Genomic DNA, 20,261 nt, shown 5'->3' with positions numbered 1-20,261 from the left:
TTTGGCTGCATTGATTTAAATGTGAATACCTGTTGCCGCGGTACTGTAACTATGGAAAGAGGTGGGAGTCCTTTGTGGGTGACTGACTGCCTTACTCACATTCATCATCGTGCTTCCAACATTGCTGTCATTTTGTTGGTGAATCTAACTTTGTAAAATAATGAATTTGATATTATATTGCAGAAAACTGTCCTGATCAGAATCCTCGTCTGAAAAACTGGAGCCCTGGGAAAGATCCTGAAAAGAAGGTTATCATCAAAAAGGGAGATTTGTTTCGTCTGAACTCGGATGCTACAGTACATTCTATAACCATACAGGATGGAGGTATGAAAAGGCAAGATGAGGAAAATGCTTCATCTCACTGCATAGCTTGTATTTTTATGCTTACATGAAAAATGTATTGGAATATTGACATTGAACAATTCTTCTGCTTCCACTTTTCTGCCTTCTGCCAGGCCAGTTATATGTTAAAAAGCTGAATGAACACTATCAAGTCTGTCACTGGGAATAATGTTATGGTTTTCTATATGATATAGTAAAATCAGACTTGCATAGTAGCTTTCCAGGTTTGGAATCTGAATATGTTCTGATTGGAAACATGGTATGCTAGCCATTTTAGAAAGGCAGTATGAAAACTAGGGACAAGCTAGCCATACACTTAGAAAGATGAATCACAACCAGTAGAAGTTATTTTCCTAAATATTCGTAAACATATTTATAAGCTTAGTTACTTACTTCATTGGTGTGGAAAATAAATCTTTCTTAATTGTTCTGTTGCTCTTATTGCAAATCTTAATTCTTTGAGTCTATCTCAGAATTGATTTTACTTATGGAAATATATATATATTTTTTTCCTTTAGGGTTACTTGTTTTTGGTGATGATAAAGATGGTTCTAAAAATATTACTTTGAGAACTCGTTTTATCCTGATAAAGGATGGTGGAATGCTTCATGTTGGAGCAGAGAAATGCCGCTATAAATCCAAAGCAACTATTATTTTGTATGGGAAGTCAAATGAAGATGCTGATGTTCCAGAATTTGGCAAAAAATTTATTGGTGTGGGCCCTGAAGGAACGCTGGAATTGCATGGGCATCAGAAACTATCATGGACTCTTCTGTCAAAGTCTATGAATTTCTCAGGGCTGGCCTGTGGTCATTATGCATTTAAAAAAAATTTTTCCCGAGGACTAAATGTGAGAGTGATTGATCAGGACACAGCGAGTGTTTTGGAAGTGCTGAAGTTTGATACTCATGAGTTTTCAGAAGAAAGCTTGAAACTCCAGAACTTACTGAAGAATAGAAGTCCTGGTCGCATTATCGCTATTGCTGTAGGAGATTCAGCTGCTAAAAACTTACTGGAAGAAACTAGAGTGACTATTCAAAATCTTCTGGGAAGTAGGTTTGTCAGAGGACTGAGTTACAGGTAACTAATTTATTCTCCCTTTTATGTTGAGTAAAGATTAGATACAGGTTCTGCCTTTTGTGGGGGGGAAAAGGGGGCTTATAAAACTTGGACAGTATCTGTTCTTACAATACTGACTATCCTTTGAAGATTTTGTGTAGTGCTACAGTTGCAATATTCAGCACAGTGCTTTGATAGAGCAAAGACTGCAGCCTGCAAGCATTTTCTGTAGGTCTCATTACTTATTCGTAATTCCTCTTTCACTTTTCTTCATAGAAGCTAAGAGTGGGTATAGCAAAGGACTTTATTTTGTTCAAATGCTCAGATAGAAAACAGTTGTCTAGAAAAAGCTTTTAATGCATATGATGTTATATTTGAGGGAGCATGGGAGCTGAATACAAGGAAAGGACTCTAATCATATATTAGATTGCATCTTGTCCCCTTCACTGATTCTGCAAGGGAATGATCTGTAAAAAAAGTATTCTATTATTGAAGTACAGTTGTCAGGTGTGTCTGTATCTTTTGATCATTCTTTTATGTTGTTTGGAGCTGAAATGGTGGGGCTCTGGAAGAAACACAGTCAGTGTTTAGAAAGCAGGAAACTTAACATCTTGCCCATGCTGACCCTAGCTTTGTGTTGTGCAGGGTTAACTGTGCATGTGGATAGTGCATCAAATCTACTGCCAGCCAGTCCTTCAGTTTCTGTTAAAATGGCTTTGTGTAAGCTGGTTCTATTTTTTAGTATGTTCCAGGAAATCAATACCTTAGTTTTTCTCTACTGTTTTGGCCCTCGCTATCCCCTAACATCTGGATTTGAGTTGCTTTGGCAGAGCTGGGCTGGGGCGTTAGTCAGGATGGCACGTTCTGACATTACTTCCTCTAGGGGCATGTTTATGGCAACCACTGTGTAAGCATGTAGTCATGGGGGCCCTGCAGTGGGGAGATGGCCTGCAGTGCCTTTGAGGCAGTTTCGCCAGAGGGACCAATGCCTCAGCATCCCATAGGTGCCTCCATCTTCTGGAAGCATGAGCAGGCAGTTGGTCGGGTGCTGGGCAGCCAGTCTCTGCCTCACCTGGAGCTGATAGTTCTGGTGTTCGCCTCTACTGGTAACCTCAATGCTGGTGTAAAGTGAAAGAACTGTTTAACCTTCGGTGTGGAGGAGGAAGCTGCTTTTTTTTTTTTTTTTTTAAATATTCCCTTCAGAACTGTTTCCTGACTGTTTTCACTTGTTGATAGAGACTCTGAGTGCACATGAGCACGTCCCATTTGTTGTGGGAGATGGGTGAGATGCTCACCTGAGTGCTTGCTGAGGGAAAACGGGGACAATTAGTTAAACTTCTAAAACTAGTGAAAGGGTTTTGAGCTTTATAGAACCATAGATGCTGCATTTGAAGGTGAATGATCCATTCCACTGTTCTCCACTTGTGCATCCCCATGCAAAATAGTGTGCTTTAAAATACCTTTGTATTTATTTTAAATGTTGATATATGAAACACTCAGATTTTTGTCAAGGCTACTTAAAATGTGGCCCAGTACATACTATTTCTGTGAAGATGTTAATGCTGAGCACTTTGATTTGGCCTTTTAAAAATAATGATTAGTAAGAACACAAAAGGACTGAAATAAAAGGCAACTGAATTGAAGGTTTTAATATCTGCCTTTGAATCAATCATTGGCGCTGGGCTGCAGTCCAACTAGCTGTTACTGTTTTCATTTTATGTCAGTGATTCAGTGTTAATGATGCAATTTTGTTCAACTTTTTAATAGATGATTACTTCCTCTGCACGTAATTACAGCATTACAGAGCAGTCAAGGACAACAAATATTCTTGTTATTTGAACTTGATGGCGGCTTTCTGTGGTGTTTGGTTTTCCATTTCCAAAAACTTGGACTCAGTGAGCAGAGCTGTAGAAAGTGAAGAGATATCCAGGACAGTTCCCTGCTCCTCACGGGTGCTCAGCCAAGTGTTCAGCTGGGGGAAGGACTCTTGAGGGAAAAGAGAAAAAAAAACTTGTCATGAGCCTTCAGAAACGCTGATGATCCCTTATGCAAAGGTTGTGCAACAGAATACAGTACTTTTTTTTTTTTTTTTTTTTTTTTTGGAGGGGTCCAAGTGTCTGCGATATTTCAAGAAGTATTGCATGCCAGGGGTACTGATCACCAGCAGCAGATGCTGGCCATGTCTCTCTTGATGCAATCTTGGTCCCCAGGGGCTCCTTGTCTCCTATGTGCAGACACTGCTAGCTCACAGCAGCCCTGTGATGGGAATGGGCTGTGGCAGGAGAGTCAGCGCTGGCTCAACATCTTCCCGTGCTCCCTTAAGCCCGCCTGTGAGCAGGGTCCCATATCACTTCTGGCAGTCAGGTCTTGTGGTTCCCTTTTGTGTTTTGTATGTTGTACTAAAAAATGTGTCTGAAAGTTCTCTCAGTTAAGAGCTATAATACTTGTCAGTTTGCTTATAGGACATTCAGTTATCTAGGGTGATGCATGTTTCCAATGAGGTATGTCCATCTTAGTTCTTCATTTTGAAACTGTGGTTTAAAATGAAATTGGGAGTGCAGGCCAAAGGATTGTAAGTAACTTCTTCACACCTTGTCTCATCTTGTGCCTGTTGGTGAAGAATTTAAGAGCAATTATATTTAAACACATACTTTTTTTTTTTTTTTTTGCAGGCAAGCCTGGGCTTTAGTTGGTGTTATAGGTGGTGGGAATTCTTCCTGTAATGAATCAGTGCGAGACTATGAAAATCACAGCACCGGTGGGAAAGCTCTTGCTCAGAAAGAATTTTTCACAGTGGATGGTCAGAAGTTTGTTGTGAGAGCTTACAGTGAATGGAATGATGGTAGGAAAACGTTTACCCCTGTGGATAGGGAAAAAATAAATACTGCATATGCTTTTTTTTTTTTTTTTTTTTTGCTAGAGCAACTGGTTACAATTTAAATTTTTGATTTAAATTTTGATTTTTGCTGTAAGTTTTGCTTCTTGCTGCTCATGTGGCCGGATTTTTGGATGAAGTATGAGGACAGCATCTTAGTCACAGTTTTGGTCATTACATGCAGAATGCAAGTAACATGACAATTAGTTAATTATCTTCATTTCTAACGTATTATTACTGATAAAAGTTCTTAAAATGTGCTGAAGCAGATTTTTTTTTCTTCAGTCTTTTTTTCTTTTTGGTCATATTTTTTTTTTATTTAAGCTTCACTGATGATTGTAATGAGAAAATTGAGTAGGAGCCAAAATATTTTTTCTCTGTTACAATCCTATGTTGTTATTTGGTGCCAGACTTTGGTTCTCTCATCAATTTGACAACTTTTTTTTTTTTGTATAAACCCTGAAAGAACTACCATGTGTATGCTTTTATCCTTTTTTTTTTTTTTTTTTTTTTGGTGTGTGTGTTTCTGTGTTTCAGAGATCTTTGTTCTGCATTTTAGTTTTACGGGCAGTCATCTATCCCTGTTTGTTGAATTATTAGCAATATCCTATTTGTTTTAGAAGAATTTAAAATACATATATTTTTTTCATTTCCTTGGGAACTTTTATTTTTTTTTAAGTAATTGATCTTTTTGATACTATCCTTCTACTTTTCATTACAGCCTTATGGAATTATATTGACTCATATTTAAAAGTAATAATAATAATCCATAGATGTACATTTTGACTTGCTGGTGCTGTAGGGTTGAGCTCAATGTTGAGTTCAATAAGTAAGCCAAATTGTGATTCGAATCTTCCTATGCATTAAATAAAATAGGAGAATGTTAAATAAAAGGAGAACTGCTGAATTTAAAGGCAGGGAAACAGCATACATGTGCAGTATAACTTGCAAAACTGTTTTATTAGTTGTGCTTAGAACAAAAAATGTTCCCCTAGTCTGGCTTGCTAAGTGCTTGACTACATCTACAGTGTTAAATGGCAGAAGATCACCACTTGAAGGAAGTAGAGCAAGCTGGGCCTACACACTGTTGGTATTCGATATATTATTGTGTGGTATTTTATTACTATTTCATAGGTTTTACTGTCATGGTTGTTTCCATTTCTTCCTTTTGTTTTATTTAAAATCCACCAAAAAAGCAGGCTGCAATGGTATTTCACATTGGCATGTTTCAGAGCAGAATTGCACATGGTGGTATTGAGCTTGTAAAATCTCATACACTTGCATTGTGATAACTCTTGCTTTTGTTTTTTTCCTTTTTAAACTAGGTGTCCCGATTTCAGGCTTCCAGGTGGAACCTGTTGGTGGAGTGATACTGAATCTCCTGGATGACGTTAGTAGTTGGGAGCCTGGAGACCGAATTGTGGTTGCAAGTACAGACTATTCAATGTATCAGACAGAGGAGTTTACCCTTCTTCCCTGCCCAGAGTGTACCAAGCACCAGGTCAAAGTCAAAGGTATGGCAAAGGTCGCCCTCTGAAGAGTTGTGTGAAAAAGTTGTTTATAGCAGTGCAGCCCAAATAATTCCTTTCAGCCCAAGTAACAACAGTCTTTTTATCTGTCTCTGTATTGCTTTGTTGCCATGTACAGAAGCATATATTTGCCCTTTCTACAAAATACTCTGTATAATGTCAGATCTGCGTCTGACCTATAAAGATTACTGCACTAACTTTTCTCTCCCCTTTCTTACAGTCTCAGTGAATGCTTTAGGTTTCTTCAGGATTGGGTTATGCTTGTCTACTGTCCTTTTGCTCCTTTCTGTCTTTTCACTGATTCTCTTTATACAAACTTGAATGGCTGCTGTGGTCATCACTACTTTTGTCATCTCTACTGCCCTTTTCTTCTAAAGTTTTATCGTTGTATATGTTTTTTTTCTTTTATTTGAAAAGAAGAAAACAGCAGTCTTCAAATCTCTTTTCCCCTTCACCATCTTTTTTACCCATGCACCAGTAAAATGATTATGAAACAAGTGGCTCTTCCAAGTCTCTACTCACACAGGATATCCCTAACTAGTTGCAATCTGTTTTTCCTTTGGGTGTGATGCGCACAAAATGGTCTTGCATGTTGTTGACCATTTCCTGTTTTATTATCTGACTCAGTCTGACTTCATAAGAGCCTCCCATGGGGATGGCTCTTTCACTCTGCAGACATCTGTGCTTTCCTTTTGTCACCCCGTAACCCCTCTATGTGCCAACACCCTCCTTCCCTGACAGTCCATCAGCCTCAATCTGGAGCTTTTTTCCTTTCTTCTCTTCTGGTGAGCTCTGGGGTTGGTTTTGCAACTCACCAACCACTTTTGGTAGCAGCTGATGGGTGCTCTTCGAGATGTGATTTTGTCCCATTCAACCTCTGTACTGTGTGACTTCCTCTTATCTCTTCTTTCTCAGCTCTCAGGAGTTTTCTGTGTACTCCCTCAAATTTTCCTCTTCCTCTATCTTTGGGATTGCTAGTTTTTCCTGTTGACTTAGCAGCATTGTTAGCTTCCCACAACATTTGCTGGTGAGGCTAAAATATGTTTTCCTGCTTTGTGAAATCCCAGATAAGGTGAACTCGGATATCTCAGCCTTTTCCTTGTTAGACATCAGAGATCACCAGCGTGCAGGAAGCTACAAAGCTGACTTAGTGCCATTGTGCATGACACTTAATTGCTTTTGTTCTGATGTTTCTCATTTGATACGCATTAATCAGTACTACAAAGTACAAGATAGTTCAAGGTGCAGGCTACTATGAAGTTTAAAAAAGTTTTCTGTCGCCACTGTATAGGAGTATGTCCAAACTTTTTTGTCTTGGAAATCATGCACTGTGAAAAACCAACTACTTTTAAAGAATCTTCATTTAAAATAAAAGAGGATCAAAAAAATTTACAAAATTTGCAGTTTGGCTACAGGGTGATTGCATTTTTTCTTTATGAAAATAAATGCTGTATTAACTGTTGAGAGAACTTTAAAAGATTCTAAAAGACCATCTTGCTGATCTTTTTTTACCAATATCCCATATTAAGGGATACTGATTGTTTTTTGAGCAACATGAATTTTTGGTGAAATGATAAATTTTACTTACTAAAGAACACACCATCTTTTGAAATCTTTTATGTTTTCCTTTTTTTGGAATAGAAAACAAAGCATTGTTTAATAGGATGCTTGATTGCACTCAGTATACATGTTATTAATATAGGGAAAAAACAACAGGCAGACCTTCAAATAGATAAGTACAGTCCCAATTGCAGACCTCTGTCTTTTTTTTTCTAAACAGCAGGGTAAGTACAACAGTATTGGTATTCTTCACGTGGTATCTGCCAGTTTAGCTTACATCCTTCTATAAGTTTTGAGAAGGGGTAGTGAAAAACTTGAAAAGAAATAATTATCTTCTTTAAATTTGCAGATAATTTTCTTGGTTTATGTAGGAAAATAGCAGATTGATGATTTCTTTGGAAGAATATTTTAAAAATAGAGTATCTGTGGTTATTTTTACCTAATTTTAGTTTGTGTCCTCAAATTAGCTATACAGACTTTTCTGAAGATTCTTGGCCTTGTTTACAGGTCTCTAATTTTTGTTTCTAGCGGATTGGGCAGCCAATGTTTTTTCTTCTAAAGCAAATCTGCATCTGTGTTTTTTTTTATTAAAGCTTTTCTAATGTATTGTTTCTTAATTTTTTAGGGTTTTTTTTTTTTTTTTTTTTTATAGTTTTCATCCATTTGGTCCATTCACGAAGTATTGGGCTGAAATTAACATACACCTACAAATAAAATGCTGGTTTTGTTTTAGGATTAGTAGTTGTACTATACTGAAAATATGTAGATGGCACCTTGTTTGATAATGAAACATGTGAGAGCATCTTTGATTCCGTGCTCTGAAAGATGCCCAAGTATCACTTCGTTGAGCTCAGTCAAGAAAGGACAATTTGCTTGTTCTTTGCTAGGTTAATGTTTATCATCTGCCAAATTATATGCTTTTTTTGTGCACGTTAGCATAAGAAAAGATAATAGAGCATGGTGTTTGAGTTATGACAATGTATGACTTTTTTGGTGCTACTATTAGTTTACTTTCAAATTATATAGGTTGCTCTGAAAGTAATGCCTCCTATTTATTTCCATGGAAAATACAGCAGCTACAAAGAGCACAATAACACTGTTTGATAGTGCAGATTCTCAGCTACAAAACACCATTTTTCAACATAGTCACCACCATTAGTCATGCATTTTCTTCAGCAGTGAAGAAGAGAATGCTCTCCGCACTTATAAAAATCTGCACCAGCAGAGGTGACCCACAGCTGCTGCAACAGCATCATTGCTCAGAATCTTTAATTGGCTCAAACAGACGTAAGTCAAAAGACACTAAAGACTATGTGGTGGATGTGGTCAGAAAGTCCAAGCAAAATTGGTGAGGCGCTCCATGCTTCAGACGGGTATGGGGCCTAGTGCTATCATGTTGTAAGATGTCTTCTTTGAGCTGACTCACGAAGTTTGAGCCTTCAGCTTAGACAGCACTGCAGTGTAGTTTATGGTTTAACTGGGTTACAGAAATTCCTGAAGGATGATCCTTTTCCTATCCCTAAAGGCAGTGCACTTCACTTTGCCTGCTGAGAGCTGTGTCTTGAACTTCTGCTTCTTTGGTGAATTCATGCTACCACTCTGTGGACTGCCTTTTTGACTGACTTTACTGGTGAAACCATGTCTTGCCACTGGTAATACTTCAATCCAGGAAACTGTCACCTTCAGCCTCATACTGGTTCAGCAAGTTCTAGCAAACTCACATACGTTATTCTTTCTGTTCTTGTGTGAGAGTTTGTTGGTTCATCCTGGCACAAACTTTGTGATATTTCATTGTTGCCGCCATTGTTTCCAACGCACTGAAGCTGATATTCAGCTTAGTATGGAGTTTCCTGGTCATGATTTGATGGAGGCGCTCTTTGTTTAGTGGTGTGACAGTTTGCATGGCTGTCTGAAACATGACTTGTCTGTCATATTGCTGTTGCCACTGCTGAACCACATCACCCACCACCTCATTAAGTTCACATCCACTGTTTGATCTCTATAAACATTCAGTAAGCATCAATGAGTGTCAGTGGGTGCCATCTTTTCTGCACTGAGGTATTCAGTGACACACCTTTGCTTTGTTTGCACTTCCGTGTCACACACCAGTTTGTCTGACTGTCTCTCTGCTGCCATCTGACAAATAGCAACGACATATAATGGAATATTGATGGGAAGGTTCAACCTCTACTACCGTACCACCAGCATTTGCCTCTTGACATCATGGGCAAACGTTATAAAGTAGGAAACATTACTTTCAGAGCAGCCCTTGTTTAGTGTTTATGACAATGATAATGACAGTCTTTTTTTCTTCTTTTTTTTTTTTCTCCTCTCAAAACTGTTTTTGGACAGAAAAACCTCAATATCCCCATGTGGGAGAAGTTATTGATGGAGTGGACATGAGGGCAGAAGTTGGAGTTCTCACAAGGAACATCTTAATCAAGGGAGAGACAGAAAATACCTGCTATCGTGAAAAGGAGTGTCAGTTTTTCAGCTACGATACGTTTGGTGGACATATCAAGGTTTGAAAAACATTAAGTAGCTTTCTTTCATTTCAAAAGTACATTGAGAACAAAAAAGTCAATACTAATCTTGAAGGCATTTGAAAACTTAAAGAACATAAATTCATACAACTGCTTTTCATAGAAAGGACTTCATTCTCGCTTTCTCAAAATTAATTTAACTCTACAGCACTGAAGCACGTTATATAAATGATATATATTGTGTTTAATGTTGCAGAAGCATGCACCATATCTTGCAACATCGTGTGGTGGTGGATAAGCCTTACAAGTTGCATACCTGCATGTTCAACTTAAAACATTTTCAAACTTGATCTCCATTTTCTGTCTTTTTTCCTTTCCCTGCCTTTCTCTTTCCCCAAGTAATGAGCACTGACTCAATCCTAGATATCCACATCGTCTCCAAAATCAGGCGGTAGAGAGGCGTGGTGAGGAAAAAGACTGAGTTGGACTATGATGGATTTTTTAATTTGACTTATTTATTTTATTTGAATGTGCCAAGCTTACGTAAAGCAAACTGCTGCTGATTTCTTATATTACCATAAGCATAAAGAAAGCTGAATGAAAGTAGTATTGTAGAAACTAATACTGAAACTCCTATTCACTTAAATGAAAGGATGGAGCAGCAGTGTGTCAGCTCTTTGCTGCTGGAGAAGTTTTAAATGCAAATGTATTTGTGCTCATTATGTGTTGGTCACAGTTTAAATCTCCCTTTTCAATAGATTTGGATACAGATTTTAGTTTTATAGTGGTGTGCATAATAGTGGGGAAGAAAATGCACCCTTTCCCTACTGTGTGGCAGCTTTTAGATGAGCTTAAGCCATTCTTTTATGTTTCAGATAATGTAAGAAAAAAAGATAAATGGCAAGCTGTGAGTCTCATTAAGTGTGATCTTGATTGCCACAGGGGCGCTGGGCAGCAAGGCCCCTCAGATGCCTTGCAGGCAGAGCAGAAAACAAATATTTTGAGTCACTGAAGTTAAACTGTTCCCAGGAGTCTGCTCAGAGAAACTGAGTGTCTGCTGCTAAGCCTGTGTTTCAGCTCTGGAAGCATTTTCAGCTTACATTAACCTTACGTGCTCTAGTGGTGAGACCCTGGTCAACTAGCAGATGTTGAGGGCCTGGGGGTTCAGTCTGCTCCAAGCTAGCCATGCATAGGAGTGAAATGGGCTGGGGACAGTAGGGAGAGGCACTCACTTGTAGTTTTACCACATATTCTTGTCTTTAAGTGCTGAAGGTCAGATCTCAGGAAGACATGGTATAGTCCATCTCTCTGTATTTTAGGCAGGCAAATTTAAGCTGTGCAATCAAATAAAAGAAAAATAACCTTGTCCTTCCTGAAAAGGCTACAAAAAGTAAGAAAACACACTAAATGTTCCATCACTTTATTGCTCATTTCCCTTGAGGGTAACCTATGCTTATGAAAAGCATTATTTTTTTTTGTACAATATCCAAATATCCAGTATAGATAAATTAATAAAATAACAACAAAACTCTCTCACCCTTTAGCTTCCTGTATTTTAGTACCTTGTAGTTCAACTTTTGTACTCAGCTTCTCTTTTCAGGTTGGAATAGGTGGAAGAAAATACTCTTGCTTTCCCCTGTTAGTGCTCCAGCCCCATTGTAATGCCTTCACTGCTTGTTGTTATTTTCTTTTATCATATATTACATTGGATTAATGTGAAGTTTCATGATCTGTGCTGCATCCTCATCTCAAAGATGTTGATTCTTCACTAGAGTGCGTCCAGTTTTAGTTTATAACTGGAAGTGTGCTAGAGTACATGGTGCCTGAGGAGGAGTTGAGAGAACAGGGCTTATTCAGAGTGAGGAAGGCAGAGAGGATGAATCTGCTTGCAGATGTCAGGGGCTGGCTCAGGGCTCAGAGTACGTGCCAGAGGTCCTGGAGGTGCATAGTGGTAAGACAGTAGACAGTAGGATCAAGCTGCAGCAGGGCTGTCTTGAGTATTTCTGTCTTTGTAGATATTCTCTGATGTGGTGAGCTATCATCTTTAAGCTGGCCCTGTATTGTGCTGTCAATTGGATCAGGTTTCCTGGTAGGTTCCCTGGACCCTCTATTTTATAATTTTATTAAACTTAACTCTGTGCTGGATTGACTGCACGGGTACAGCTTCAGTACAGTCAGGACCTAATGTGACTTCAAAGACATCTGTTTACTCAAATGATTTCATGGTTGTCAGTAAAGAATATCTAACGTGCCTAAGAAAGTAAAGTGTGGCAATGTACAGACTGGTGAAATTTCCTGTTTTTGTCATGTGAAGATTTAGTTTTCACTCTAGTTCATGAATGATACTATTTTCTAAAGTAGGATATAGAACAGGACAGTAATCGCTGCCCTGTCTCTCTTAGAATTGGATTGCAATAACTGTGCATCTGGAATAGGTGATGTATTATCTTAAATTTCCACTGGTTAACAAGCAAGTAGTTGGTTAATCATTCTGGACTTTTCATTATCTTTCTAGATTTTGAAGAATTTTACATCTGTTCATCTCTCCTATGTGGAATTAAAGCAAATGGGCCAGCAGCAGATAGGAAGTTACCCTGTTCACTTTCACCTTTGTGGAGATGTGGATGAAAAAGGAGGTTACAGTTCTAAGACTTACCTTGATGGTCTTTCCATTCATCACTGTTTCTCCAGATGTGTGACTATTCATGCAACTAATGGCTTACTGGTATGTGCTAGGAGAATAAAATAGGCTGTGTTTAACTAAATCTTAAAAAGAACATGTAGAACAAAAAGCAGTTCCATAACTTAATGTTTAAATGCTCAGGAGTGATTTTTTTTTTTTTTAATTGTAATGAATAAATACTCAAGTGCAAACAGTGACTTATTTTTAACAGATCTTGTCCATTCTGCTTTTTAGATTCTTGAAGGCAACTAAGCTATCCAGGCATTCTGTGTTTGTAGGAGAGAAATAGAACTCCATATTTGAATCATCTGAGTCACTGATACTGGAACTTCACTCTGCAGCTGTGCCAAAATAGCAAAACTAAATGGCACTTGTCAAATAAATCTCAGTAAATGCTATTGCTACTGACATAATGGACTTGTGTTTCTGCAGATAAAGGACACCATTGGCTATGACACACTAGGTCACTGTTTCTTCATAGAGGATGGCATTGAGCAGAGAAATACTTTCTTCCACAACCTTGGACTAGTCACAAAACCAGGCACTATTCTTCCTACAGATAGAAACAGCACCATGTGTACTGGCATAAGGGATAAAGTGTATGGAAGTTACGTTCCCGTGCCAGCCACAGACTGCATGTGAGTATTTCATTGTTAAAAAATTAAAACCAAACCAGCTGTAGCAATTAAACTGCTCATGATCTCTTGATAAAATACAGATGGAATGTTTTTTTTTTTTGTATGATCCATAGTGAATGTGGACACCTTAGCTGCAGTTCACATGGCAGCGTTGTTCAAAGAAATAAAAACATTTGGTCTTTCATTAAAGAGAAAACATAGGTTGATTTATAACAAGATTTGTTGTGTCTTGTGATACTTGATAAGTTGATTTTTTTGTTTAAGGCTGCGTCTTTATTTCTGTGAAAAGGTACCAGTACCAGTAAGCTGTCACCTACAGCTTGTCTGCATAACACTAGTGTACTGTAGAAGCTTATTAAAACTCTTTATAGTTGCATTGAGTGTCTGAACTATCCTAAAATATTTTGCATTGAAGTTCTGTGTGCTTGTGTGGGAAGTAGTTACTTTACACATCAGTTTAGCTTTTCTGACGGTTACTACAAGAGTGAGTTATTTCTGTAGGGGCTAGAGCTTTTTCCATCTTAACTTCTTTTCTGAATATTTCAGGGCAGTTTCAACATTCTGGATTTCTCATCCCAACAATCATCTTATAAGTAATGCAGCAGCAGGTTCACAGGTAAGGCGCATGGATGTAACGCAATGCAAACTACTTGTGCCAGTCATTCACTGAAGACAAAATGCAAAAATGCATACATTTTTTTTCTTTTTTTATTTGTGAATATGGCAGCATACTGGCATTACAAGTGCCAGTCAATTACAAGGCTTTGTCAGTGTGGATTAGACCTCCCCCTTTTTTAATTAGTAGATCTATCAGTGGTCTCAATATGTATGTGTTAAAACAAATACCTTTATTTCCGAGATTTAGTGTATTTCTTGTTAATAATGTTTCTGTACCTTCTGTAGGCCATGCCAGGTGTTTACTGTTTCACTGCTCTGAAGGACTTTGCCTTTATAGCTTCAGTCATTGAAATGAAAAATAGTTCACTGAATAAGAAAGTGCAGAAAACCTTTCATCATATCTGTCTTTTGTCACTAGCTTCTCAGGAGTGATTGCCGGTAATGATTTTACCAACTGTGAACATTTGATTTTTTTGTAGCCCTTGTTCAGTTCAGGTGCTTGCAGAGTATGTTGAACTATTCAGTGCAGATTGTGAAGGATTGGCAGGGATCTGTTCTGCTTATAAAGCAGATGAGAGGCTGAGACTCAGGTGGTTCCACGTGGACTGTTCTAAATGGGTCATTGGCTGTAGGGAAAGGAAGAACTTTTTGATGCTGGAAGTAGAACGTGGGTGTGCTAGCATATTCTTAGACATAACGCATTGTTAACAGTACGACAAGACTGAAAATATTTAAGTGTGTTGTAATGTCTGTAACACAAAAAATCACAAAACTGCTGCTGCTGCTTCTTGTGAGCTTTTAATTTTTTCTTTTTTGTGGGGGCAAAACTGTCTTCTTGTTGACTGCCTATGGCTAAGAAGGGCCTGACTACCTTACTGAATAAAAACAGTTCTCTTCACAGCACAGTATCTTTTCATTTTGTCTATCTACATAAAGTTGCTTTACCTGGCCTTAGTGTTGCTGGATAGGTTACAGAAAATGGGTTGCTTGATCAGATCCTTATTTCTTTATCATCATCTGCCTCTGTAGAGAATCCCTTCTTCTGTATAGTAGTGTGCATTGCCAGAGTGTTTGTGTAGGTTATGAAGTTCTGCCATTCTGATATATACGTCTCTTGCATTGGCATGTAAGGTCTGTAGCTTCAGTTTCAGAAACAAAATGCTTCAACTGTCTTAATATAAACACTGCACTGTAGAGCTTTTGTGGGTATAAAGTGTAACAATTCACAAGCAAATAATTCCATTGCTCTCTCCAACTTCTTTATTACAATGGAGCCTATTGTAAGGGTGTTTCAGCAGTTCTTTTGTTTCAGCTATATGAGAGGGGAAAAAAGCTCTTAAAAGCACTCGCAAGCACTGAGGAAAAAAAAGAGCTTTGAAGTTTATTAAACTTTTTCTGAAGCATTAAGATGTGTTTTGGATAAAAATTGCTTGATTTTGCCAAGCACAGAACTGTATTTAATTATATGTGAAGTAAGATTTTATGTGGAACATGTGCACTTTCTTTGGAATTGTTAATCACAGAAATGTTGAAGTATGTAATGGTTACGGGTGGGAATATGTTACTCAGAAGCAGAATTTCCAAGGCTGTTTGGAAAATCAGTATATTCTTGGAGTGATTCTTCTAAGCTAGAATGAATTGACTTTATCCATATTTCTTGAACAGGAAGGTGAAGACTATTTTTCATTATATGGAACATACAGTATGTGGTTGTTTTTTTTTTTTCTTTGCCACTTTTATAGTACTTTAATACTCCTTATGCAGCTGGTTTTTGTTGGTTCGTTTTTAAATTTTCTAAGGGCACAGAGCAAGCAGACAACGTTTTTTGTATCTTTAGATACCTGCTTTATGGGTGCTGTTGCTGCACTGCTTCTTTTCAACCCAGATGGGGTTAGAAAAGGAACTTCTTTGGGTCTGCTTTGGCAGATAACTCCAGCTTCTTTAAGAGCAGGGATGTTGAAGTTGAGGAAATGAACTGATGCTGAAATTATTACTGCATGTTATTGGCACAGAGATCTGAACTGGCTGGGCTTCTTGATGTCCCTATTCACTTTCCTGAAAGTGCTTGTGTTGTTTTTTTTTCTGGCTGTCATTACATTCTGATGTGAATATAGATGAACAAATCTTAAAGTGGAGCAGTAAGGATGAGAGGAAGACTTTTGAGTGTTTTTCTGTAAATAGCCTGATTTACTTGCAAACAAAATAAAATTGATTATTTGTGTAGAAATGAAACACAGAAATCACGGAGGAAAAATAACCTTTTTTTTTTTTTTTTAATTTGAAATATTAGAGGACCTGAAATGTATGGTGTTAAGTGATCTAACTGAGAAGAAAACAATTTTTAATGCATCTTAATCACTACAGTACAGCTGTATTTGTGGTCCTCTTCACTGCAGAATACTTTGAAGACTATTTTGATAAATAATTCCTCAGCATACACTTGGTGTGGACTCTGCTGTTATTTTTTTCCTTATTTAAAATCTCTAACTCCTTAACATATACTTATTTTGTGATTAGATGTGAATATGTCAGAACTGATAGTAGTATCAGACTCTCTTCTGAGTTACGTTCTCTCTCCTCATTTGCAGGACGCTGGAATATGGTATTTGTTCCACAAGATTGCTACAGGAGATTCTCATAGTTTAGGTATTGAAACAAAGTCAGAGCTCACACCCCTAGGAATCTTCTATAACAACAGGGTTCATTCTAATTTTAAGGTAATGTACTACCTTAAAAAATTTTGAAGGTCTTCATTTGTAACTATTTTACACAAGGATTTGTCTGCTTAAATTTTAAGGTGCTTAAATAATTTGCTTGAATTGCACAGCTCTGTCTAGGTATTACAGTGTGTAATCTGTATGCCTGTAGCTTTTTACTGATTTGACAACTGGGTATCTAGATACCAAGAAATGATGCACTGCATTGTAATAGTCTGAGGCTGTTGGGGCACTTGTTCAGACTGGAATTAAAACACAGTGAATACAAAAGTGCATTGTGGAGGAAAAAAAAAAAGTTATGTAGCTCATTATCTTTGAGCAAAGATAGCTGTTCATATGCTGAAAACGCATATTTAAAGAGGTGAGTCCAGGACAAGGCCTGAGGATCCACTCATGTAGCAGCATTCAATTCTGAAGATAATTTGGATCACAGGTAACTGCAGTTGTATATGTAATTCAGGTTCAACAGCCTCAAACACTTCTTTTTTTCTTTTTTACTTTGTCAAGTATTCATGCTGAATTATTGAGATTCAAGTTGATTGTCTGGGCTTGATGATTGTATGGGCAGAAGTCAGCTTTAGCAGTGAGCTCAGTTGTGTTTTAAATTAAAATACAAAGCATTGTTGCACAGCACGATCTATTTTTTTTCTCCATTAGCAACATTTGTGAGAATATTTTGCATTCACCACAAGGTTGGCTTCCAAATTTTCCAGAAGAGCATCTGGAAATAAGTGTAAAACCTCAAATAGCTAGATGTGAAAAAAGTTTGAAATGAACTTTAGTGGTTTTCCATTACTTTTTTTATTTTTAACTCCAGGCAGTGATTTTCCTGGGATTTTCAGTTCTTTTTCCAAATTTGCATGGAGAGATCCTGGTTCTCTATTAGGCCAACCGGAAAGATCTAAGAGTCTTTAATAGAGTGTTTTGCATGTAATGTAATCTTAAAAATACAGTATTTGTTGTCTTATCAGTGTTGGGCAGTATGAAATTTATTCTTTCCCACTCTCCCTCTTTTTTTTTTTTTCTTTAAAGGCTGGTTTGTTCATTGATAAGGGTGTTAAAACTACTAATGCTAGTGCTGATGATCCCAGAGAATATCTTTGCTTGGACAACAATGCAAGGTAAAGAATATTAACTTCCATCTCAGTGAAAAATGGTAATGTTCTGAGATTTTTTGTGCCTTCACAAGAGGGGAAAAAAAATTTAAAACACTGCAAATAATAAGTGAGCAATAAGTTCCCTCTCTTTTTCCTCATCTATGCATCTCTTTGGGAGCAAGAAAGCACAGTTTGCCTGAAAGAATTGGCTTTTTTTTTTTTTTTTTTTTCTGAGCCCTTGGCCCTGGGTAGTTTTCAGCTTGCTAGAAAACATAATTTTAATCATGCTCTGCTATTAAGCTTATAGTATTTTCTGGAATTGCTACTAAAAGTCAAGCGCTATATTAAAATCTGCATCTGATTTAAGGCTCAGTTTTAATAATTATTCAGAAAAAGCCTACCAGCAGTAAGTAATAGATTCACTTGCCTTTCCTACTTCTGAATGCTTCCCAGTGTGTCTTCTGGACTTGGAGGTCACACTTCAGTGGTATGCTTTTACTGAAGATTATTTGCTGGGGTATTACAGCCAGCCACATTATCTTCAGCTTACAAAATGAGACAAAATAGTGGAGAGTCTGGGAAAATTTCAGGTTATCCTGTGTAAAGTGACAAAAAAAATCAACATTTTGGTGTGGCAACCAAGAACTACGATTGGAGATACAGTTATAAGATTATTTTTGATTCAACCTTGTTTAGGATGGAGATAGTTAAGTGACAGCTGCAGATACAAAGAGGAAAGTTTCAGAACTTGGTAATATTTGATACTTCTTGCATTGGAAACTAACAAGTTGTTAGTGATGACTGTGACTTTTTAACAGAAGTTGTGACATTTTGACAGAAATCCCACAGGTCTTATGCATCGCCATCAGGTAGTCAAGAAGAATTTACGAGAGGTAGAATGCCATGTGAGAACCTATAGCATGTTGGCAGGTTATGAAGATCATATGTAAAAATTTGAGTGTATGAGACGGGGTTCATCTTTGACAGCAGCCAAACAAGTGGTGACATGCCCTGCCCTCTGAATAACAAACATTTATACAAACCTCTAGCCTTTTTTGTCTAGTGCGGTGGCATACCTATGTATCCCTCAAAGTAACTAATTGCCTGCATTAAACTGTGACGTTAATGCTGGAATAGAAGTGGGGAGAAGATAGTTCGGAGAGGACAGTGAGAAAAAGCAAGAGAAGAAAGGAGATGCAGATCAATTAACTTGGCAAGATTCAGAAAAGTTCTTTGAGAGTTACTGGGAAAGAGAAATTCTGGGTTCCCTCTTTGTGGCGCAGGAAAGATACTTTTCTGGAACTAGTTATCTACAGATGCATATGGTTCAGGCTTCTCTCAGTCCCAACATGAGGCAGAGTTGATTTTTACCTATAAGGTGAGAGTGCATATTTGTCTTCCAGATTCTCTCAGCCCAACATATTTGAGCCATATAAAACAAACTGTATTTTTATATCAAACATACTTTTTTTTTTTTTTTTTTTTAATCTGCTACAGGTTTCGTCCTCATCAAGATGCAGACCCTGAAAAACCCCGAGTTGCTGCCCTGATTGATGGATTAATCTCTTTCAGAAACAATGATCATGGTGCTTGGGTCAGGGGAGGAGATATCCTCATTCAGAACTCTGGGTAGGTATCCAGAAGCAAACAACTGCATGTTGTTAAGAAGCTTCCCCTGAAGCTGTTTTTATGAAAACATATTGCAACAAGGTTGTAAAAGAAGATCGATGCTTAAACCTGGGAACTGCTGTGTTTCCAATACTTTTACACCAACCCATTGCTTTAAATTTATATATGGCAGATGATAAACTACCCTAAATAAAGGAAAGAAACTACAAAATAAATAAAAAAAAGTGTAGAAGTTGATTGGGACTACTAGTTTATACTGAGATATCTACGTTTTCTTTTAAGCTTCCAGGTTCCTGCTTAAAAGATATGAAAAGCGGTATTTTCTGTCTGTTATTTTCTTCTTTTAAAAATGTAATTTTTGTAAGAATTACTCAAAAGTTTCTCGATTCTATTAATGCAAAGGTTTTCTTCAGTGCATATCATGATGTAGAATAGATATTAGATAGGATAGCCCAGAAGATGTGACTGAAGCTTGATTTTTATGAACTTTTTTTTTTAGGTTTGCAGACAATGGAATTGGTTTGACATTTGCCAGGTGAGTATTTAATTACTGCTATGTTTTCTTAAAAGTTTAGAAAAACATCATACATAAGTCTGTCAGTAAAAATTAATAGGTATACTTTTTTGAGACTTTATTTTCATTATTAGGTCCATTTTCCAGTGGTGTTAAAAAAAAAAAAAATATTATTAAGGCTGCAAATTGACATGTCTGCTGAAGTTTGCTCTTTGTTCAACCTATGCTTTCTTTACACAGCAATTTGCTACCTCTTCACCAGAAGGGTTATGTTTACACAAGTATTTTTTGTATGGCGTGAAGCCTTGGGCAGCTTTGATTTTTTTTTTTTTTTTTTTCCTGAACTGTTCAATGCAAGTAAAGGGAAATGAATGAACGGTTAGAGTGGGCAGAGCCTCATTTCAATGAAAGGAAATCTAATAACTTGGGTAGAAAGCCAAAACTGTTACGCTTAGGTTGTGACAAGTTGGTTCTAGAACTGTGGAAGTGGGCTATAAATAAGAGTGTTGATTATCAT

At 37.4% G+C, this 20,261-nt stretch overlaps 1 protein-coding gene across 2 annotated transcripts in view; it reads left to right on the top strand.

Annotated features, from left to right (window-relative positions):
- Nucleotides 1-20,261, top strand: part of CEMIP2 (cell migration inducing hyaluronidase 2) — a 47,229-nt gene that overhangs the window by 16,908 nt on the left and 10,060 nt on the right. For both annotated transcript variants that reach the window (XM_085213018.1, XM_085213017.1), the window contains exons 3-14: nucleotides 184-324; nucleotides 861-1,422; nucleotides 4,074-4,243; nucleotides 5,602-5,790; nucleotides 9,718-9,887; nucleotides 12,364-12,573; nucleotides 12,964-13,169; nucleotides 13,716-13,785; nucleotides 16,376-16,504; nucleotides 17,537-17,625; nucleotides 19,099-19,230; nucleotides 19,730-19,765. In XM_085213018.1, coding sequence (XP_085069144.1) covers nucleotides 184-324; nucleotides 861-1,422; nucleotides 4,074-4,243; nucleotides 5,602-5,790; nucleotides 9,718-9,887; nucleotides 12,364-12,573; nucleotides 12,964-13,169; nucleotides 13,716-13,785; nucleotides 16,376-16,504; nucleotides 17,537-17,625; nucleotides 19,099-19,230; nucleotides 19,730-19,765 — 2,104 coding nt within the window. The remainder of the gene's footprint in view (nucleotides 1-183; nucleotides 325-860; nucleotides 1,423-4,073; nucleotides 4,244-5,601; nucleotides 5,791-9,717; nucleotides 9,888-12,363; nucleotides 12,574-12,963; nucleotides 13,170-13,715; nucleotides 13,786-16,375; nucleotides 16,505-17,536; nucleotides 17,626-19,098; nucleotides 19,231-19,729; nucleotides 19,766-20,261) is intronic.

The sequence above is a fragment of the Meleagris gallopavo genome, chromosome Z (assembly GCF_905368555.1).
Source record: "Meleagris gallopavo chromosome Z, MGAL_WU_HG_1.1, whole genome shotgun sequence".
Classification (NCBI taxonomy): domain Eukaryota; kingdom Metazoa; phylum Chordata; class Aves; order Galliformes; family Phasianidae; genus Meleagris; species Meleagris gallopavo.
This window is presented reverse-complemented; position numbering and strand designations above follow the sequence as displayed.